This window comes from Zootoca vivipara, chromosome 1, assembly GCF_963506605.1.
Source record: "Zootoca vivipara chromosome 1, rZooViv1.1, whole genome shotgun sequence".
NCBI classification, from domain to species: Eukaryota; Metazoa; Chordata; class Lepidosauria; order Squamata; family Lacertidae; genus Zootoca; species Zootoca vivipara.
This window is the reverse complement of record NC_083276.1, coordinates 20975356-20997990: the sequence shown is the minus strand read 5'-3', so window position 1 is coordinate 20997990 and position 22635 is coordinate 20975356. Positions and strand designations below refer to the sequence as shown.

Genomic DNA, 22635 nt, shown 5'->3' with positions numbered 1-22635 from the left:
AGAGAAAAAGGAGGTTAAAAACAAAACAAAACAAAAACAGCAACCAAATGCTGAAGGGCCTGTGCCATGCAGGGGAAAATTTGTTTAAATTTCCTTATGTGTCTTTGACTCCAGGGGGTCACTTGAGAAAACAAAAGGGTCAAGTGTTGGACCATCATTCCAAATCTAATATGCAAAATTCTTTCCAGAGGTAAATATCTCAGCACTCCCACTTTGAGTTCATCGCTTGAGTACTTTCATCGCTTGAGTACTTTTTGTTGTTGTTTGTTTCCCCTTTCAACAGGATACTGATTGTGATTTTAGTCAAGGGCTTAGAAAAAACTCCAGACTATGCAAACCAAGGGTCTGCTCCCCCTTTCCAATGGGTATTCAGGAAGCACCTTCAGATACTTATCTCGCATTTGCATTTCACCCCAAGCATTAACTCCTGCATAACCTCCCCCCTTGCAAAGTTCCAACCTAACATGCAAAAATTATTCTCACAGCTTTCCCAGGAAGAACATTTCTAAAGGATATGTGAACCTTTAAGAAGACTAAACTCCAGTAACAAGTGTTTATTTTTTCCTTTCTCCCACAGCAAAAAAAAAAGGGGGGGGGAGTGAAGAGATACAAACAGTAATTTCCTTTTTCCTCTTTTATTATTTCTCTTTGGCTTTGACGCTTCTCTTTAGCTTACAAATAATCTGCTTCCATTTATTAAATCAGTTTTTCCATTATGTCTATGAAATTAATCTAACCATACTTGTACAACTTTAGATTGCTACTCTTTATTTTCATTTGAGATGCTCATTATTAGAAATTGTGTGTTTTAGCATTTATTTATTTATTTTGGTTCCTCATATGTCAGTGTTTTGTTTTGTTATATTTTGGGGCATGTCCATCAGTCCATCACGTGGAATGCCAATATTAACCTGTGTGGTCTTTATAATGTCTTCATATTATTTGATAATAATTTTTTTTTAATCTGAGATTTTTGTGTCAAGTCCTTCTTAAAAAAAAAAAATTGTTGTTTGAGTGGTAATCTAAATATCATTTTGTTTTTATTTATGCATTTTTTCTATTTCTACTTTTTCTTCCTGTACATACGAATGTAGCATCTAAGTCATTCTTTCCTGTAAATAATAATAGTAATAATAATCCCTTTCAAACAGGATACGCGAACCTCAAAGAGAATTCAGAACCACACATGGAAAATGTTAATAACTTATCAATTGTGTCCTAATTAACAAAATTGTTGTCCTCCACAGCCAAACTAGGTGAAGTAAATTAAACAGACTGAGTAGACAATAACAGCAGTAATTAAATATGAATGATAATAATATTTAAATGAATAAAATGCTTAACTATGATCACATATTATTTCCAGCTTCCCAAGAAGAACTTTATAGAATATTTTCCCCTTTATTATTAACTAATTATATCTTCAGGCCCCAACCCCCTACAGGCCTATTTTCAAAAGGATGTTTTACAGGAAATCAAATGCTAATACCATCCCCTCACCACCTTACCAACCTGCCAATGCATCACAGTGGCCACAACAATTTATTCCCATAAAAGACTTGAGAAACTAAGTAATTGAATTATGAAGGGCATTTTATCTCTTAGCTATAATGTTTCAGCAAGGTTTAGAAGTGCTGTTAACTTCCTCCCAGTGACTCAAAGGCAGACAAGAAAAGCCCTTGTGCCCAAGGTTGGAAATACATGCAAAAGCAGCAAGAATTATCTCAAGTTCACCCAATTGCCTCAAGATATACAAATGGTGTAGACCTAACAATGTGTAGGTTTTATGCATTATGTGTTATTATGTAGGAATGCTGAAATGTGTCAAATGGGACGGACAAGGGGGGGGAATGAGTTACAAGGATATTTCTTTTTTTATTTTAGACTGTGCCCTCAAGACTGTGCAACTGATATATAATTATGTTTTATGTTACGTGATATTCTGCAGAAACCTTGACCTATGTCTGACAAGTATATGTTATTTCCACAAGGGGGGGGGGCATTTTTGTGTGTAATTGCTTTCATGTTTTATGTATAGTAAGTTATTGTATAGTGTAACATTCCTTATGCACCCAATGGTGGTATTATTCCTTATACACCCAATGGAGGACTCGCCCAATGGAGGACTCATGTTTTCTAAAAGATCAGGCTATTGCATAGTCCATTGTTGAGATTTAGATCCATTTATGACCACATTTCCTTATCTCACCTGGCACTTTGTAGTGTGCCAGCCTTCTTTTTACCAAGAAGCAGTTTCAGGATTCATGAAACCAGCAGATACAAGAAGGTGTATATGCCTTGATTTACCTGGAATGATTCCTTATAGAATTAAATTGACCAATTTGGACATGTGCCCTTTTCAGAATGGTTTTTATGGGGCTGTATAAATTATAATTGGGTCAGTTCTAATTGGGCAAGTGAATCCAAGGTGCAAGTAGCTTTCTCCCTTTAAGAGTAACTGAGCAACTCCCTACTACAGTGCAAGACCAGAGCCTATAATAAAAAAATCCCATAGAAAGCCCAAGGCAAAGGCATCTCTCTCATGACATGTCCAAACCTGTGGCAGCTATGGTGAGTGCCAGGTGACATGGTCGATATGAAAGCCCTAAGGGGATTCACCAGGGATTGTTGCTGCTGTGCCATGATGGAGGTGTGAGACCAGAGGAGAGCTAGCTTTGACACCTGACAACACACAAAAAGGTAAAAACAAACAAACAAACTACACTTTCCAGTCAATATTGGTGGATCTTCTGGTAAATGTAAAGCATAGACCACTTGTTTTTCCCATAAGTGCTAGAATACTGCTGCATACAGTGAAATGGAGAATACGTCACTGTCGATTATATGAGGCAATGATTGGTTGTTACACAACAATATTGCCTCAGAGAGGGGACACTGTTATAAAATCATATTGGGGGGGTTGCAGGACACCATTATTAATGAACAGAGAGGGGTAACCACAGCTTGACAGCTACGGCTACCCAGAGTCCTTCGCACCACCATTTCGCCGCCACAGCTTGGCTCTCCTTCCCTCCAGAGACCCGCACCCCCTCCGCAGGGATTAACATATTCAAACACCTCCTAAAATCCAATATAAACTCTGCATTTCCCCTTCGCCTAAGGACAAGCATATGCAACCCTTGCCTAGACATCTGCATTTCCCCTTCGCCTAAGGACAAGCATATGCAACCCTCGCCTAGACAATTATCACAGACAATTATCATAAACTCCACCAAGTAACGCAGCCCATTTTTATACAGCCTTACCATTTTATACAAACCTTATACAAACTTGCTATGAACTTTTACCTTCTCGTGATTATACGCTTGCTTCTTGTGATTATATGTCTGCTGGCCTTATGTGCCTTAAATGTGAGAAACCCCTTATATCCCTTGAAAGGCGTCCCTCCCTATATGCCTAAGAACCTAACCACAACCTCAGTATTACTCTTGATTAATTAGACTAGTGTTCCTCTGTATTAGAAAATAGGTTTGTTAGTATCTCTTTGTATTAGAAAATCACTGTTTTATATTTTAGAACTGTATACGTCAGGATGTATTAGAAATGTTTTCCATACTTATTTTCTGTGCAACCCTTCTCTGACCCCAAGCCCCCCTGAAACCTCCCCATCACCGTCCCATACCCAACGAAGGAAGACACGGACAATAGAAAGATTAGCTTGACAACTTTATTCAAATTAAACATGCCATAGTCCATCTTTCCGCGGCCTCAAGGAAAACACCTGCCGGATGAAAATCACCTCATGGAAATCGTCAGGAAATCGCTCCACTCCTGCGCCCATCTCGAAGGATTGCCCACCTGTCAAAACAAAGGGGAGTACCATCAACGACAGGAGAAGAGAGATTGACATCTCTCCATCTGAAAGGAAAAGTCATCTCCGCACCCAGCTAATCCGATCTCCCACCCACCGCCCTTGTCTCCCCCTCCCTCGCAGTCCAGAGATTTCCATGCAGGAACAGGAGGGTATATAGGGGGTCCTTACCATTTCCCGGGGTTCCTTCCTTCTTTCCAGAGGCAGGGACCCTACAGCTGTAGCTTTGCATTCTGCAATAAAGGGATCAGTTTGTTTTTCCTGACAGCATCGTGTGGTCTCTGTCATTTTCCCGGCGGAGCTGAACTTAGTGCAAATTTTGGAGCTTCCGACCCGCGTCTGTCCTTCTTAAAAGGCAACGCATTTTGGGGTACATTTTTCATAACACCATATTTATTTCTGCATCTCAAAAGATAAGCGAACGATTAAAGCCAGCAACTAGCTTGAGACTAAGTGAATAAAGGAATAAACAGAAAAACAACTGCCTTGTGATATCTGTCCTTTGACTATTTCAGTATTCATGCTCCAGTGATCTACAACTTTGGCATATATCCATTGTTCTGAAGCCAGCACCATGATTCAGTCTATAAGCTTTTCTACTCTGGGATATCTAATGTTTGGATGTTTCAATCACGGTGAAATCCAGTGAGTTTTTGGGCACAGGATAATACATGCATGCAAATGAACATTTGAAATTGTTAATGCCTCAGAGGAAACAGATACAGCAGGCAAATCATGAAGAATGATTAATGCAAACAACACCGGAATACCAATTTTGAATTCATTTTAATGTTTGGAATACTAAAAAGAAACTTGCTGCTTAGAAGTGGTGCAATGCAAATACTTCAAAAATTTATACAGACCATGTTACAAATATTTCCTCTCTGTGTCATCCAAGATGAGGCATAAGCTACTTACAGAAGCAGGGACTGTCAAAGAAACACTTTGCATGCAGTGGGAGGCTGGGATTTGGCATCTGAAGCTAATAAAGCAGAAGCCCACTCTGGAAAATAATGATTTTAGGAGAGTTCTTTAGGATTTCTGCTAAGAAAGGAGGGGGCCAAACCATGGTGACAATCACCGCTGTACTTGTTTTTGACACATAGCCCATTTTACACAACAAGTTTGGATCATGGGCAGTTTCTTGCTGTGTTCCTCTGCGCTCAGCAATGCAGCACATACAGGGCTCTGTCAAAAGCAAGTGCTGACAAAACCTCACTGACGGTCAAAAGAAATTCCATTAACGTGGCACATTGCAAATCTATTCCAGCTTGGGCAAAGCTACAGCCATGACCACTGTGTGCTCTGTATACACGCAAAACACACTTAAGCTTCTCAAATGGATACAATCAATTTTAGGCTGAAATCCTAAACATACTCCTTGGGAAACCACTGGAAATTAATATACTCTGTGTAAATAGTCTTATGATTAGAGTGTTAATCAAAATGGACTTTAAGGCATTTATATGGTGCTGTATGCCTCTGAATACCAGCTACCGGGAATTGCAAGTGGGGAACAGTGTTCTTGCACTCTGATCCTGCACGTGAGAGTCACATAGACACCTCACTGACCATTGTGAGAACAATATGCTGAACTAGATGGGCCTTTGGTCTAATCCAGAACAGGTCCACTTACATTCTTTTATAGACCTGAAGTTAGGGTTGCCATATTTCAAGAGGGGGAAATCCGGACACAAAAAGTTGTTGAGTTTTTTTAGGGCAATCGCCTGATAGTCCCTCCACCGCTGTCTGAGCCAGAGCCCAGGTCGCCTGCACCAGATCCCGAGCCTGAACCAGAGCTGCACACACACATTTTTTTAAAAAATAAAATAAAATAAAAAAATCCAGAATGCCTGGGAATTTCTGGATGTATGGCAACCCTACCTGAAGTGCAGCTTCCCCATTAGAATCTATAGCTGCAGAAAGACTTCACTGAAATTGAAGCTGGAATCAGCTCTCTTTGGATTCAGCACAATATTCCTGCAACTCTCTCTGAAGGGAGGAGCAGTTCTTTTTTCTGGGGGGATGCAGGGGTACGCATACCCCTAAACATTTTGTGAATCTAAGTTTGGCCTCACTGAGGGGCAGTATTTCAATATGAGTAGGAAAATGAGAGTACCCCGAAACATTTTTTTTAAAGAAAAAAGCACTGGGGAGGAGTATACTCTCTTAGCTCCATAAAACTGGGCCGGTGAAGGGAGAAGAGGGGACAGCCTTGCGCTGGAGTGAAATAGATTGTTCACTATGATTAACATGTTATTAAAGCACAATTTTTTTTCCACATGATAAAGCTGTAGCAGCAGCAAACTGCTCTGGGCAGAGAGCTGGAGGAGAGGAAGGAATCATGTTTTCTTGGCACTCCAAAGTAATAGTTTGAGTGCTAGAGAAATACCCCAAACAGAAACCCTGCCTTGAGAAAACCGGGTTTCTACAGTCAGCCACAAGTATACATTACTGTGCTGAAAGCAACAGTCTAACTATGCAAAATGGAACCTAACATGGCTTAATGCATATTTTCTTATTGTAGGGACCCAGACAGCAAAATAGGATGTATAGCTAGCAATCTGCGATAATATACACCCTTGTGCAAATTAATTAAAACGAAGCATGTTTTCTATCTTACTCGTAATCCTGTACTCAAAACAAACATGAAAAGTCAGTTGATCATTATGGTGTCGGAAGCCTGCAGTCAATAGAAGGAATGACGCACTCGCCACAATATATTGAGGTTCTATGAAATAGTGTTATTCCAGAGCTGGAAAAGAGGAATCCTGATGGTACTGGGATATTGCAGCAGGACCTAGCCCCCTGTCACACATCAAAAGTGGTGAAGAAATTCATGACAGAGCAGCAAATGCAGGAACTTGATTGGTTAGGGAATTCCCCGGATGTAAACCCCATTGAGAATTTGTGGCTATATGCAAAAGTCGCCTCCGTGCTGTAGACTGTACGACTATTGAGAAGCTCATTCAGGCGCTGATTCAAGTGTGGTACAGGGATCTGAAAATCAACAGTGACTGTTCGAAACTAGTACAGTGGTACCTCCAGATACGAAGTTAATTTGTTCTGGAGGTCCGTTCTTAAGCCGAAACCATTGCACGCTTTCGCTAATGGCACCTCCCGCTGCTGCTGGCGCACAACTTCTGCTCACATCCCGGGGCAATGTTCACAACCCGGAGCATCTACTTCTGGGTTAGCCGAGCTCGTAACCTGCAGCGTTCGCAAGGAGGACGGTACATAACACAAGGTTCCACTGTAGACTCCATGCCAAACCGTGTTCAAATGCTGCTTAAAATATTTGTTACTAATGTATGTATATGTGAGTTTTGTACATGTATATGTGAGTTTTGTACAATAAACTACATTGTTTGTTTCAATTAATTTGCACAAAGGTGTATAATATATGCATACCTCAAACATGTTTAATGTAGATTTAAAAAAATACAGTATCTGTCCTTCAACAGTAGCCATCCAACAACTGTTTTGACACCTGGCTGATGGAATGGATGGGGAGGGAGAGGAAGGCAGGAGTTTGACAGTGTGTCTAGGAGTGGGAACAGGCAAGAAGTTAAGCAGCAGAGCTAGAGAAACGCACCATAATATTTCAGCAGTGTTTATCTGATCTTCCAAGAACTGAGGTCATGTTTCAAGTCTTTCAAGTTTGTTTGCTACCACAGTTTCCATAACAGTTCCAATTTCAGCTCTCTGAGGAAGAATGCAGGACAATATTTAAACCAAGAATCTTTGCTTTTTTACTGTCACATTTTCTTCCACCTCATTTCCAGTCCCCTCTTTATGGCAACTTTAAGACAGAAGCTTGTATTTGCAAATTGTTTATGCTCTACTTTTTCTTTTGGTCTCATAGCCTTTGTTTCAAAGCAGCATTTCCTACCATATATTTAAGCATGGAGCAGAGAATTAATCTAACATTTACTGCAACAGAAAAAATACAAAAGCAAAGTGAAGGAATAAAACCCCTTCCTAAGAAGCCAAACAGCAGTTTCCTTTTTCTTATCGGACAGGCTGTAGGTTAGGTCATTTGTTTCCTGCTGCATAACTGCAGGGTGCAAACATTGCTAGTTTCTTTGAATTACCTGTATGTTGAAAGTGACTCCTTTCCCCTCAGGATTTCAGAAACAGATATACATGTGATCTTTTCTCATGGGGTACACAAGAAACTGTGCAGGAAATAACACCTTATTTCAACATGGCTGTCTTTCAAGACACTGTGTGATAACAAACTCTTGGTCTCCCCCATAAAGTTCCATTGGCCAAAAGAGTAGGCAGCTTTGGGAATTTCCTGGTAGGGTTACAATGAGTCAGCTTGAGGACCTTGTTCCAGCTTGTTCAGTTATTTGGGAGTATGTGCCACTGAACGTTTAAGGATTTACTTCTGATAAACTTGTTTTATTTTACCTGCTCTAACTGGGGAAAGCTGGGGAAGAAGACTGTGAAAACACAACACTTATTGCTTTATGGATGATCAAACAAGGAAAGGGAAGGCCACACGTCAGATGCAGAACAGATATCTTACATGCAGAAGGTCTCACATTCAACACCCAGCCCTTTCCTTTAAATTGTTGGTAAAAGGTGGTGGGAAAGACCAGTACCAGGGACACAGCAAAGCTGCTGCAAGCATAGACAATGCTGGACTACAGAGACCTATGGTGGGGTGGTGAAACTGTGGCCCTCCAGAAGTTGCTAGGCTACAACACCTAACATCGCTGACTATGGGGCATGCTGGTTACAGGTAGGTAGCCGTGTTGGTCTGGATCGAAGTAAAATAAAAAAAATTCCTTCAGTAGCACCTTAAAGACCAACTAAGTTTTTATTTTGGTATGAGCTTTCGTGTGCATGCACACTTCTTCAGATACAGTGAAATGGAAGTTTCCAGGCACTTATGTAGAGAAGGGGTGGGGAGGGGTGGGGATGGGGAGGGGGGATCACTCAGAAGGGTGGTGGAAATGGGTGATTGACTGACTGATAGCTGTTGATGACCGCAAACGACTGCAAATGGTTTTGCATGAAAAAGCAAGGGTTGAGATGGCTGAAGATCGCTTATCATGTATAATGAGATAAAAATCCGATATCTCTGTTCAAACCAGGTCCCTCCATGGTTTTGAGCTTGGTGATAAGTTGCAATTCAGCAACTTCTCTTTCCAGTCTATTTCTGAAATTCTTTTGTAGTAAGACAGCTACTTTGAGGTCTTGTATAGAATGTCCTGGGAGATTGAAGTGTTCTCCTACTGGTTTTTCTGTCTTCTGGTTCCTGATGTCAGATTTATGTCCATTTATCCTTTGGCGTAGGGTTTGGCCTGTTTGTCCAATATAGAGAGCTGAAGGGCACTGTTGGCATTTGATGGCATACACAATGTTAGAAGATGAGCAATTAAATAGTCCTGAGATGGTATGTTGGATGTTGTTGGGGCCAGTAATGGTGTTGTCTGGGTGTATGTGGCAGCAAAGTTGGCATCTGGGTTTATTGCAGGCTCTGGTACCAGTGTCCATGTTAAGTCTGGTGGTTGTATTATTGTGGGTGAGGAGTTGTTTAAGATTGGGTGGCTGTCTGTAGGCAATGAAAGGTCTCCCTCCCAGAGCTTGAGAAAGGGAGCTGTCATTGTCCAGGAGAGGCTGTAGATCTCTGATGATGCGTTGTACTGTTTTAGCTTGGGAGCTGTATGTGATGACTAGTGGTGTTCTGTTATTTTCTTTTTTGGGTCTGTCTTGCAGCAGGTTCTCTCTAGGTATCTGTCTGGCTCTGTTGATCTGTTGTTTAACTTCATCAGGTGGATATTTTAGTTCTAAAAAGGTTTGCTGTAGATCTCTTAGGTGAGATTCTCTGTCTGTAGAGTTGGAACAGATGCGGTTGTAACGTAAGGCCTGGCTGTATACGATGGATTGTTTGGTATGTTTGGGATGGTAGCTAGAAGCATGTAGATATGTTTGTCGGTCAGTTGGTTTTCTGTATAAGGTGGTGTCTATATGTCCATCCTGTATTTTTATAGTAGTGTCCAAAAAATGTATTTCTTGCATAGATTGGTTCATTGTTAGGTTGATGGTGGGGTGAAAGTCATTGAATGTCTGGTGGAAGGTTTCCAGGGTCTGTTGTCCATGTGTCCAGATAATAAAAATATCGTCAATGTATCGCAGGTACAGGAGAGGTTTGAGTGGGTGGGAGTTAAGGAAACGTTGTTCTAAATCTGCCATGAAGATGTTGGCATACTGTGGGGCCATGCGGGTGCCCATGGCTGTGCCGCTGATCTGGAGGAACAGGTCATCACCAAATTTGAAGTGGTTGTGGGTAAGGACAAAGTGGCAGAGTTTGGTAGCAAAGTCCGCTGTGGTTTTATCTGAAATGGTGTTCCTTATGGCTTGTAAACCATCATTGTGTGGGATGTTGGTATATAGAGATTCCACATCCATAGTGGCTAGTATAGTATTGTTAGGAAGATTGTTCAAATATTGTATTTTCCTCAGAAAATCTGTGGTGTCACGTACGTAGCTGGGAGCACTGATAGCATATGGTTTCAGAACAGAGTCCATATAGCCGGAAACACCCACTGTAATGGTGCCAATACCTGAGATGATGGGGCGTCCTGGGTTTCCTGGTTTGTGTATTTTGGGTAGAAGATAGAAAGTTCCTGGCCGAGGTTCCGCTGGTGTGTTTGTGAGGATCTGTTCTTGGATGTGTAGGGGTAGCTCCTTAATAATCTTGTTCAGTTCTTTTTTGTATGCTTGTGTGGGGTCTGAGTCCAATTTCATGTAAAAGGCAGTATTGGAAAGTTGTCTGTGGGCCTCCTGGATGTAATCAGTTTTGTTCATGATGACGACAGCTCCACCCTTGTCTGCCTCTTTAATTATAATGTCTGGGTTGTTCCTGAGATTTTCTATGGCTCTCCTTTCAGCATGGTTTAGATTTTGTTGTAAGCGATGGTGTTTTCTGGTCACATCCGTTTGGATTCTGTGGCGGAAGCATTCGATGTACAGATCTAGTGTGGTATTGCGTCCATCAGGAGGGGTCCATGTGGAGTCCCTTTTTGTGTAACTTCTTTTCGGTGGTAGTTGGTGGTCAATGTTCTGTTCATTGATGCGTTTGGAGAGTGATGGTTGTTCCCCAGTAAGTTGAGAGGTGTTGTGTTGTGGGGATGTAGTTTGTTCTACTTTGTCTTGTTCTTGTGTGTGATGAAAATACTCCTTCAGGCGTAAACGGCGGAAAAATGCTTCCAGGTCCCCGCAGAACTGAATCATGTGTTGGGATTTGGCAGGGCAGAATGATAGTCCCCGTGAAAGGACGGATTCCTCAGCTGGGCTGAGTGTTTGCTGTGAAAGATTGACAATGTTGTTGATCTTGTTTTGATTGGTGGCTTGTAGGTTGGAAAGGTTGCAGAGTTTTTTATTTTTCTGGTTCTTCAGTAACTCCAGTTGAGAGTGGTAAATGGTTTGTTTTTCCTTGTGGAACTTCTGCCAGGCCGGGTGATTCCTGATGGAGTTCTCCAGTGCAGAGAGTTCCTCCTTTATTAACTTCTGTTTGGAATACAGAACGCCGATAAGATGTTTCAGCAGTTTCTTAGATAAAGTGTGGCATAGTTTTCTGGCATATTCTGTGGGATAAGTTGGGCATGCTGACTGGGACCAATGTGAGTTGGGGTCTAACAATCATCTAAAGCATGGGTAGGCAAACTAAGACCCGGGGGTAGGATCCGACCCAATCACTGGCCCAGAAATCAGCATGTTTTTACATGAGTAGAATGTGTCCTTTTATTTAAAAGGCATTTCTGGGTTATTTGTGGGGCGTGCCTGGTGTTTTTACATGAGTAGAATGTGTACTTTTATTTAAAATGAATCTCTGGGTTATTTGTGGGGCATAGGAATTCGTTCACCCCCCCCCAATATAGTCTGGCCACCCACAAGGTCTGAGTTTGCTGACCCCTGTTCTAAAGGCTACAGGCTCCACACTACTGACCTATGATCTGACTCTGTATAAGGCAGGGATGAGGAAACATTTTTCAGCCCAAGGACCACGTTCCCTCCTGAGAAGCCTTCCGGGGCCCACATGCCAGTGATGAGAAGGGCAAGAGGCAAAAGTGGGCTGAATATCAAATGTAAACTTTGCCTTCGTACAGATGTTACATTTGCAGATCTAAAGATGACCTCAACATGATCAAGTAAACCAGTTTAATAAAGTCTCCAAATTCAGTGTTTTGATTTCCACTTCCTCAAATGGCATTATAACGACAATATTTCTATTGGAATAAATAATATCACTAAAAGCTTCATAATGGTTGGCTCTGCATTCAGCTGCTGCTGAAATGGCCTCTAGCATAGAAAAAGTGTACCATAAGTTTCCACACAATTGAGAGAATGATGGAGGCTCACTTAATCAGTTGATTAGTATAATCAAGATACATGCCATTTGACACTTTTATTCAAGTTGCTGATTTTCAAATTAGAACACAGGATAGTTTACAAAGGGATCAAATAGCATAGTTATTCTGATTACAAAATTCTTTTATTAAAACACATAAGACATACAAATAAAAATTCTAGGGACCATTGGTAACTTAATCCTAATGCTAGAACCACTGATGGAAGCTTTCCAGGGTCTCAGGCAGAGATCTCTTTGAAACCTGTCACATAATTTTTTTCCTCCCCATTCAAGAGAAAAATTAACATGATTTTCCCCTCCAGAAGACATCAAAGCACAGCTTATAACTGAATATATGTAAGATACAGGTATCACAATTCTAATTTAATGCTCTAATGCAATCTGAGTTAATAAATTTGTTGTATTGGTCTTATATTATTGTATAACTCAATCAAAATCCCGGACTGCCAACAATGAAAACTTCCCTTCCAGCCCATAATATGTTATAAACTATGAAGAACTTCAACAGGAGATGATGGGGAATGAACCCAGGGCTCTTAGCTTGAGTCATGCCCCCTCCCCTTTAAAGAGTAATAGACCTTATCTTGCCCTCAGCATGGTGCAAGATGTTAAACCTCTAGTTGTGTTTTCTGATCCTTCAAACACACAGCAAGTCATCATTTATACCTGCTGTTCTTAACAAACATGGTTTTGGTTTTCAGCACATTTTGCTTCAATCAAGATGGTGGTCCAAGACCCCAAAAGTCTAATAGTTGTGGGCAAAAATCTCTAGGTGGCAAAAAGCCACAACTGTTGCTGTTTTGTGCCTCCCAGCAGCCCCTTCTTAATTTCACCTCCCCCTCCAAAAAAATCAACACTGCTGCTATTCTCGCCATGTCAACACCTCCTCCTGCCACTTCTCCCAGAGAAATTAAAGCCAATGATTTGAAGGAAAATTTGGGAGTGCTACCAATGCTTCCTTTGCATCAAGAAGTTGGCATTTTTAAAAATTTGGCACCATTTTCTGTTGCCAAGTTCAGAAAGCTCTAACTTTTAGAGTAACTTAGAAGGTACTCAATCCACTTTAGTTGTGGTTTTAAGTTTCAAGTCACAGCTTGAAGCTTCATATATGACATTAGGCGTGGGAAAGGCAACCATGGTTTCCCCAAAACAGATTGTTGAACCAATCTTCAAGGTCTGCCTGGGTCTAATTAGGCCCACAGGCTAAAGGTTCCCAACCCCTGTATTACAGCTACATTAAGGAGAGGCAAAGCAACAGTCACAAAGGAGGAGAGCCCAACACTTCTCTCCAACCAACAGCTGCAACTTCTAATGAGGCACTAGGTTTTGCAAAACTCATCCCCGGAGTGGAACATAAAACAGAAACTATCTCATGAATTAATGTGTCCACCTTGATGAATTATCAGCAGCATCAATCTGCACGTATCCATGAAATGTTCAGGAGCTATAGCCAGAAAACACCAGGGCTTCCTCACCCAAATCTAATTATTTATTGATTTCCCACTCTAGTCTAATTTGATATTGACATCTGGAGTTTTGAGGTTGCCAGTGAACTGTTCTTCTTGCACCGCATTTTAAGTAGCAACAACCAGTGTCTGTTGATTTAAAAGCCTCTTACTGCTCTCAAGTTTCCCAAAATGTCCTCAATACGTCAAGGAAATTATGTCAGCTTTTTTGCATAATCTGCATAGCCAATCATTCTTCTTCTTCTTCTTCTTTTTTAAATCCAATCTTCTTTAAGGAAACACAATGCCTCCATATGGAAATTCAGCGAATGAGGCTGTTTTAAAGCACCCAGCTCTTCTGCGGCTGGGGGAAATGACACGAAGAGTTCATTTACTGATTTCAAAAGCATGTTCAGCACCTTCATATTTTTCACAAAGGCTTGGTGCAAGTTTAGCACTTTTCAGCATAACAAGAGACAGGGAATGAACTTCCACAGCAGAAATCTCCACTCTTTCCTTAAAGGTAAAGGTAAAGGACCCCTGACAGTTAAGTCCCGTCGCGGACTACTCTGGGGTTGTGGCACTCATCTCGCTTTACAGGCCGAGAAGCCAGCGTTTGTCTGCAGACACGTTTTTCCGGGTCATGTGGCCAGCATGACTAAGCCGCTTCTGGCGCAACGTAACACCCAAACCAGAGCAGCGCATGGAAACGCTGTTTACCTTCCCGCTTGCAGCGGTACCTATTTATCTACTTGCACTTTGATGTGCTTTCGAACTGCTAGGTTGGCAGGAGCTGGGACCGAGCAACGGGAGCTCACCCCGTCGTGGGGATTCAAACTGCTGACCTTCTGATCGGCAAGCCCAAGAGGCTCAGTGATTTAGACTACAGCACCACCTGCATCCTCAACTCTTCCCTTGGTTGCATTAATTATGGTTTAGCAGTACATCAGTCCAGAGCTACCAACTACCACCACAACAGCTTGACTCAGATGTATACCAACTATCAGGAAAGATACTACCAAGCACCCAAGGATGCCAGCATGGTTGATGAGTAGAGTCAAGGCAGCTATTAGAGGCAAGAAGAGATCCTTTAAAATAAAAATGAAGTCCTGCCCAAATGAGGAGAACAAAAAGGAGCACAAACTTAGGCACAATGAAGTCAAAGGTGTGCTTTAAAAGAGGTTAGAGAATCAGACAATATTTTTTGTCTTCACTGTGGAAGATGCAGTGTGCATGCACACGAAAGCTCATACCAATGGCAAACTTAGTTGGTCTCTAAGGTGCTGCTGGAAGGAATTTTTTTGTTTGTTTGTTTCGACTGAACCAGAATTCCATGTTATCAGGGTTCACCCTTAAGCATCATTTGACAAAACTTGATTTCAAAATCTGGTTAACATGGTAACATTAGTTAATCATTGTTGGTATCAAATCTAAGGTAAGCTAGGGAAGAGAGGAAATAATTCATCCCAGGGAAGCAAAGGAGAAAAGAGAGGGAGTATGCCATTATAAGCCATAATTTGGAATCTGTAACTAGTACACCATGCTCAATGGAGCAGCCAGAGTTTGTACACTCTGTACACAGGGCTGAAAGATCTATGGCTACTGAGCCAGGTTCAAAATTGTGGTTATTGACATTTGAAGCACTAAACAGCTTGGTACCAGGATACCTAGCAGGCTTCTTCTAGTACTGTACAGAACAATCCAAAGCATAAAACCTTGCTGGGCAATCACTTGGTTTGGAGACCCTGTTTACTCTGAACGGTATGTAAGCCAGCCCTCTATGGCCCCTTGCAGTGCATCAGGACTAGGTTAACAATATTCACTTGTGTAATAATTTTGATTTAGTATTTGTTATGTGATAAGTCTTGACAGGGCCGTCTTAAGCAGGTCGGGTGCCCTGGCGCCCTGGTGCCGAGATCGCTCTGGCGCCCCCGCCCCGCTTCTTCCTGTGGCTGGTGGTTTCCACGCGGCTTCGTCGCGCAGCGCCCCACTGCCAGCCCCGCGCCACCCAGCCTACCCCTAGAGCCAGCCCTGAGGCCCTGAGTCTTGATTATTTCAATGTAATATTGATTCCCCCCCCCTACGTTTATCGATGGCTGGTTTTTGTCTTATTGTTCCTCGACCCCACAATGGTAGGTATTTTGCTAGTGTTAAATGTTTTCTTGCGAGTCATTTTGGGCAGTTTGCTGTGGAAAAGGATAACATGGCTAAACAAAATATTAATAGGTGGTCAAGGTAAATGTGTGTTCTGCAAAAATCCCAATCTGTGTGTGGCTCTTTGCAGACTCATTGGTTGTTCATCCTTCCTGCAAACATTCCCCAAAACTTCCCCCAAAATCCTGAGGTACTGTGTCCAAATTTTCTGCATGTTCAGTAATATCTCTGCTGTGTTCCAAAGAATGCCTCTGGAGCACAAAGAGCTTAGTTGGGGGGTGGGGGAAGAGCTGCACAAGGATCACATGGTGATGTTTTGTAGTTAAAGGAAGAACACACACACACTTTGGGCCACCTAGCGGTGTGTGCCGTGCCAACCCCCTGAAAATTTCTCAGAAAAGAGGCAGAAACCTCTTTTGTGGTGGAGGAGGAAGAGTTCCCAAAAATGGTGGGTGGGGTTCAGCCCCGTACTGGTATAAACTGGTATAAACTGGTATAAACAAATTAAGAATCTGTGGCACAGAAGTGAAAAAAACAGCATTTTAATATCTTATGTTGACTTATGTTGGAGGGGGTTGTGCTGTGATTTTTATTTTTAAAGCTAAGGTTGAGTTTAAGTGCAGAAAAAGAAAAGAAAGAAAGAAATCATTTAAGAGTTTCCATGAATTACATTGCGGAATGATATTTGAAATAAAACTGAGAGGTGAAAAGTATGCAGATGTTATAGATGACAAATTAAAGACTTGAACATAGGGGCATTAAAGGTATTATTCCCATAGCAACTAAAATTTCCCTCTGCCTTTGGTGTTTCCGCTAATAGACATCAATCCTTCTTAAAAGAAATAGTCAATTGGCAGCATGCCATCTACATTACAGTGTGTGGCTCTGGAGATTCCTTGTACTAACCCCCAAAACAGGACTGTGGCTGATCACATGTTTTCCCAGTACAGCCACATACACCTGTTTGCCAAGGGCCTTTTTCTTAATGAGATTTGTATAGAAAGCTGCATATTCCAAATAAACCACATTTTTTTGTTTTTTGTTTGTAAGAGTACTATAGCCCTGTTCTATTGCATAAATTCTTTTTCTCATCCAACTGGAGGCTAAAAACAAAACAAGCTCCACTCCCGGTAGATAGTCACCAACGTGCTCAAAATGAAGAAATTGGGGTGGAGGTGCCAGATGTTTAAATTAAAAACATAGTCCCCTTGCATATTTCAAACATAATTTTTATTCCCATTAGCCTTTTCCAAAGCACTGGAACAACTTCCATATTTGCCTAAATGCTTCCCTACTAGTATAATTTCCAAAAGGTTGGTCTGTTATATCTGAACCAAACGATACTTTCACCTTAAAGACTAACAATTATCATTGCATAAGCCTTTGTGGACCTGGCTTCCACTAAAAAACAAGAATTATGATGATGATGCTCAAGCAAGTTGCCCAAGGCATTTAATATTTTGCATTAATATATACAAGTTATATATATATATATATATATATATATATATATATATATATATATATATCATTACAGACCAAGTGCTTTTCATCACCACTGCTCAATCCACCCTCACCACAGAACACCCTCTTCAAAGTAGGATTTGAGTTGTTGCTCACATATTTTAGGTTGAATTCCTGAACACTGGTCAACTATAACAAGCACACACTTGGAGTATGGCATAATTCCTAATCTGAGTTGTGTATCTAAATCATTACATGGCAAGAGTAATATCCAAACATTCTATACAGAGAACCCTACATTCATGCATGAACATTGTAATCTCTGCAACTAAAAGGAAGATTCCCCCCCCCCACGTCACTCTTGTGCTACAGCAGCAGATTCACTTTCGAAAACATTGTCCAACCTGATGGGGAACCTGTTGTAGCATGATTAAATCCAAGAACCCTGGAACGGCAATTAACATTGCAATTCACAAGTGCTGTAAAGCAAATATTACCTTAATTTTTTCCCCACCGGCCTATAAAATCTCTTAAAACAGTATACTTCCAACATGGAAATCCCTCACAAGCTTAAAAAGTTTTCTGGTGTTCTAAATGTGGATAATTTGAATGGGAATCATAACTGACATTGAATCTGCATTCCTGACAATCTCCAGACAAGTTGGTAGATAATATTCAAAAACATGCAAGGATTTCTGTGAAGGGCTCATGCTTTTAAAATAAAAACAAGTCAGTCCTGATCTTAACTAACACTACTTCTTGGGCACATGTAAAAAGAGGGGGGGGAAGAGTTTCCAGACTCCTATTTCTTGTTCAAAATAAAGTAATTTAGAAAGAACATGTCAAAAACCGTCAAAGGAAGTGCTGTTTCCACACTGACAGAGCATGGTATGTCCAAGCCCTTGCAAAAGTAGTTGTGTTTTTTTTTAGAGTGCAATCCAATGCACACTTACTTGGAAGCAAATCCACTGTGTTCAGTGCAGCTTACTCCCAAGCACACATATTTAGGGTGTGTTTTGGAGTTAGTGTGCCTCCAAAGAGCTGCTAAATCACATGCTAAGCATGCAGAACTTCCCATGTTTAATCCCTGGTGTCTCTAGATCAGGGGTTGGGCAAGGTTTACCTTGCCTGGGCTGGTTCACTCCAGCAGAGATCCCTCTGTGGGCCGGATTGCATGCGCACGTGAGCAGACGCAATTTCTGGCGCCGCAGGAGCGAGTACCCACGACGCGCCGGTTTAGTGCAGCGAGCAGGGACTCACTGAGCGGGCAGCTGGTTAGAGGGCTGCTCATGGGCCGGTTAAATGACCCCCGTGGGCTGCTTGTGGCCCATGGGCCTTAGGTTGCTGACCCCTGCTCTAGATAGAGCTGGGAAAACTCTTCCCTGAAACCCTGCAGAGCTTCTGCCAGTTAGTGCAGAAAATATAGAGTTAAATGGACCAATAGGCTGATTTGGTACAAGGTAGCTTCCCATCTTCCATTGGAGGCTGCCGTGTACACATTAGGAATTGTTTAGTAGATTAGGCTTTTTATCAGTTGAAGAGCTCCAGTCAGGAAGGAGGCACCATTAGAACAAATTTGTGAAATTATTTTAAAAACATAGTGCTATCTTGTAAGAGACAGTACGCCTCTCTCTTACACACATATACAAATTGCTCTTAAGTTGGTGCCTGCCGCAACACAAGCATGCATAATCTAAATGCAAATAAATTATCCTTTTTTTGATAGAATTGTTTTTCTTCAACTTTATACATATTAAGGCTGCTATCCTATGTACATTTATCTGGGAGCAAATCCCATTAAAGACAGAACAAATTGCTTCCAAGTAAGAATGAACTTAATTAATTATAGTAGCTTTAATTAAGATTCTTTTAATCAGTTGATAATTCCAATTTTGACAGCTTCACTCACAGAAGTATAACCTTAGACATTTTTGCCTAGCGTGAGATGGCTATAAGTACAGCCTTCAATATGTGGAAACTACAGCCAAAAAAACTGTCTCAACAAGAGAGGAGCTTAAAATTTGCATTCAGATTTAAGTAGGGCAACAGGTTCTGAAAGGTATAAAATTACTACATACCTTGCGCAAGCATATTGAACTCCAGGAAGAGAGCAATGTGGTAAAGTTCCATAGCTTCTTCAGCCCTTGTCATGTTTGGCTTTCCTGCTACAAGAGCCTGAACTTCGCTTAAACTCCCCACTGAGGGACTGCTGTGCAAAATAGAGAGGTCCACCAAATCTGTATACATACAGTTTAAAATCACTCTCACGTATTTTTTTGGTATGATAGATTCATCCAGTATAATCCTTGTTGGAGTCCTTAGCGTTCGATCTGTGATTTCTTCACCGGTCCGTATTCTCCGCTGTAGTAGATGTCGAAAAAATGGGGATCGTGATGAAATGATAGCTTTGTGCGCTCTGAGCTCCTCCTCTAAGCAGCTCTGACTTCCACCATAAGCTTCAACCAGTTCAGAGTCAGATGAAAAGCTGAGAACCACATCATAGTAACACATGTAGTCCAACAGCCCTCGCATATCAACATCTAAAGAATTTGGTGTTCCAAATTCTTCACTGAGCTGCATAAGGATGTCAACGTTTTGAAATCTCGAGTCCTCCATTCCAAATTCTCCTGTGTACAAGTAGTGTAACAATGCAGAAAACATGGGCAGGTCTATGCCAGCTGTGTTGATATCCATTATAATCTCTGCACCGTACTCCGGTGAAGAAGAAAGTAGGGTTTTAAAAAATGGGCACCTTGCAGCCAAAATTGCACGATGCACAGGAAAGCAAGTCTCTTGAAATATTAGATCTACATCCGTACAGTATTTGAACTCATACAGTTCAGCCATGTCTTTCTGCAACGTTCTGGCTTCTGGTCTTGCCAAACTAGCTTGTAGAGAAAGCTCCTTTAAGGCTAACGTTCCTTCATACTCTTCCACTAACGCATTGACATCTCTAACATCCCAGCCTGAGAGTAGCTCACGCATCTGCTTGGCATGATCGGCAGACCGGCTAGACTTTCGGCGCTTAATAAACTTCTTTTTGAGGGTGGCAAGCCCAGAGCTTTTCTTTTTCTTGTCTTGAGGTTTCTCATGGCCATGGTCAAGGCTATACAGTTTGGATTCACAGCCATAGCCTTGATGAGAATAGGAGGATGTTCCTGAAACAAAAAGGAGAACTGTGTGTGGATCTAGTACGGAAAACACTGGAACACATGGTAGTTAAATGTGTGCAGCAAGCATGTTCTATGCTTAAGATAATATGTTACTCTCTTGCTAATTGTGCTCTTTTAAAATGTGCATTTTATATTTAACTTCCTTAAGTAATGTTTTTTTTGAAGTGTTAATTTTTTTGTTAATTTTGCTGCATTAAATGTATGTTCTGTAGCTGAACTCCTTTGTAATGCTTTAGTCTGAAATCTTTAAGACAATATATTAGTTTCCTGTTATGTTGCTATGAATTTATGTTATATAAAGTGGTATAGAAATGAAAAACAACAACAAATAAATAAATAAATAATGCTAGCAGTTATACAATTGTACTGCACCCCTCTAAGTGATCTATAGTATTAAGTGACTTACAAAAACAAATTGCCAAAACACAATAAAAACAAAAACCTTCTATAAAGGGAAAAGTAGAGCAAAAAAATTGGAACCAAGTCAACAACCCTGGACTCAAAAGCAGTAACACACACAAGAATAATTTTAAGTTGGCAGTCTTCAACTTGTCAGACCTAGGACCAACGCTTAGCCCTAACCTGCAGTACAGAGACCACTTTTTAAAACACTGAATGTTCCCATTTCTCTCTCATCAGATCCTCCTCCCCTCTTTCTGCTTCTCTTAAAAAGAAAATACCATTGGCAATGTTGTCCTGTCTTCAGTCAGAGGGGTACCAACCTATCGGTTAAAGACCAATGCCGTAGACAACAAGATGCTTCTTTTCAAAAGAAGATTGCGTTCTCTCCTTTTCACATCAGCTACAAAAAGGAGAACTGGCCTGAAACTATAATCATTTATCTGGAATATGTGACTAAGTGGAAAAATCCCACTTGCTTTCCTGTGGTTTCACTATTTTAATCTATTTTATGTCTGTTCATTATCCTGTTTCTGAGGACTATCCATGTTTGCTAGTCATATGCGGTCTTCTGGAAAGCCAATACAGTGAGATATCTTACAAAGGATTCCTTAAAAAAATTTTTTTTTAAAGATAACTGCATCCTGCTTGCATCATTTATCACAGAGATAAGTGGCTCCACAGGACAGATCATTACTGGGACTGGCCTCGCAGGCCAAATTTGACAGGCAAGCGGGCAATCACATGCCATTATAGTGGTACATAACTGCCAGGTGGGCACCGCTGCCCACCTCTCAATATCCCTTGCATAGGATCTCCATGCACCCTGGTTATCTGGCACGTGGGAACCTGCAACTGCTGCAAAGCTGTTTTGTTGATTGCAAAGGGATTGAAGACAGCTCCTGCAGTCCCGTGTGAGCATCTGCAGCCTGAAACAGAAGTGTGGTTGGGGCTGTCGGAAAGCCCTTTGCAAAACCACTCTTTGAAGCAGTGCCCCCTCCTTTTAACATCACTCAAGCAATGCTTAAAGGGGGGGGGGAGAGAGACTGCTTCAAACAGCTAGTTTGCAAAGGCCTTAAGACAATCCCCCACACTCCCACCTGAGCCTGCGAAGACTCACACAGGACCCTTAAAGCACTTGGCAGAAGTGGTCTTTGTAGAAGTTCCATACTTCTCCTTTAAGAGAGCATTGGTAGGGAGAAGAGAAAGAAGCCTGCAATGTACAGGCTCCTTTGTCCTCTCGCCTGCCCTCTTGCTTAAATGAGGACACAGATGATGTAAGCTGATGGGCAGGTGGTTTGAGGAAAATGACTTTGTGGGACAAATTGGACTCCCCATCATGTCAAAGTATCAGCTTGCAGACCAATTCAGAACCTACTTCTATGCACATCATCTTCTGGGTAAGCCTAGCATCTAAAAATCTGAGGCTCATTCTTAATAATGTTATGGTAGCAGCTAACAATGTGCTTTTCACTCTCTTGTGCTTTTGCAAAAGTATCATATACTTCGCCCAAGTATAATACAGTTTTAATCCACTAGCAAATACTACTTTTCTTAGCTGCCACCACCTTAAGGTGTTTTGGATAGGCCATAGAACAAAAACAGAAGGCATGAGAAGCAAGGTCTCTGGCCCTGACTCATCTAACCAAGTTTCTGAGCTCTCTTGCTGATCTGGGCATGAAGCCAAGTGCATAATCAAGCAGACTTAAGATGACTGTGTTAACAACATAGGTGAAATCTAATGCTGATAACTAGTCAGTAAGAACTCTTTAAAATAAATAG

General features: G+C 41.3%; 1 protein-coding gene and 1 long non-coding RNA gene across 2 annotated transcripts in view; both read right to left on the bottom strand.

Moving 5' to 3' along the window:
* The window catches only part of BTBD7 (BTB domain containing 7), an 86938-nt gene that overhangs the window by 30514 nt on the left and 33789 nt on the right, over window positions 1-22635 (bottom strand). The window contains exon 3 of the mRNA XM_035107003.2: window positions 19360-20439. Within this exon, the coding sequence (XP_034962894.1) occupies window positions 19360-20439 (1080 nt within the window). The remainder of the gene's footprint in view (window positions 1-19359; window positions 20440-22635) is intronic.
* On the bottom strand, window positions 2380-4222 carry LOC132591770 (uncharacterized). Its single transcript, XR_009557234.1, has 2 exons — window positions 4004-4222; window positions 2380-3819 (listed from the first exon to the last, which is right to left on the bottom strand). It is a non-coding gene; the product is annotated as an uncharacterized LOC132591770 (long non-coding RNA).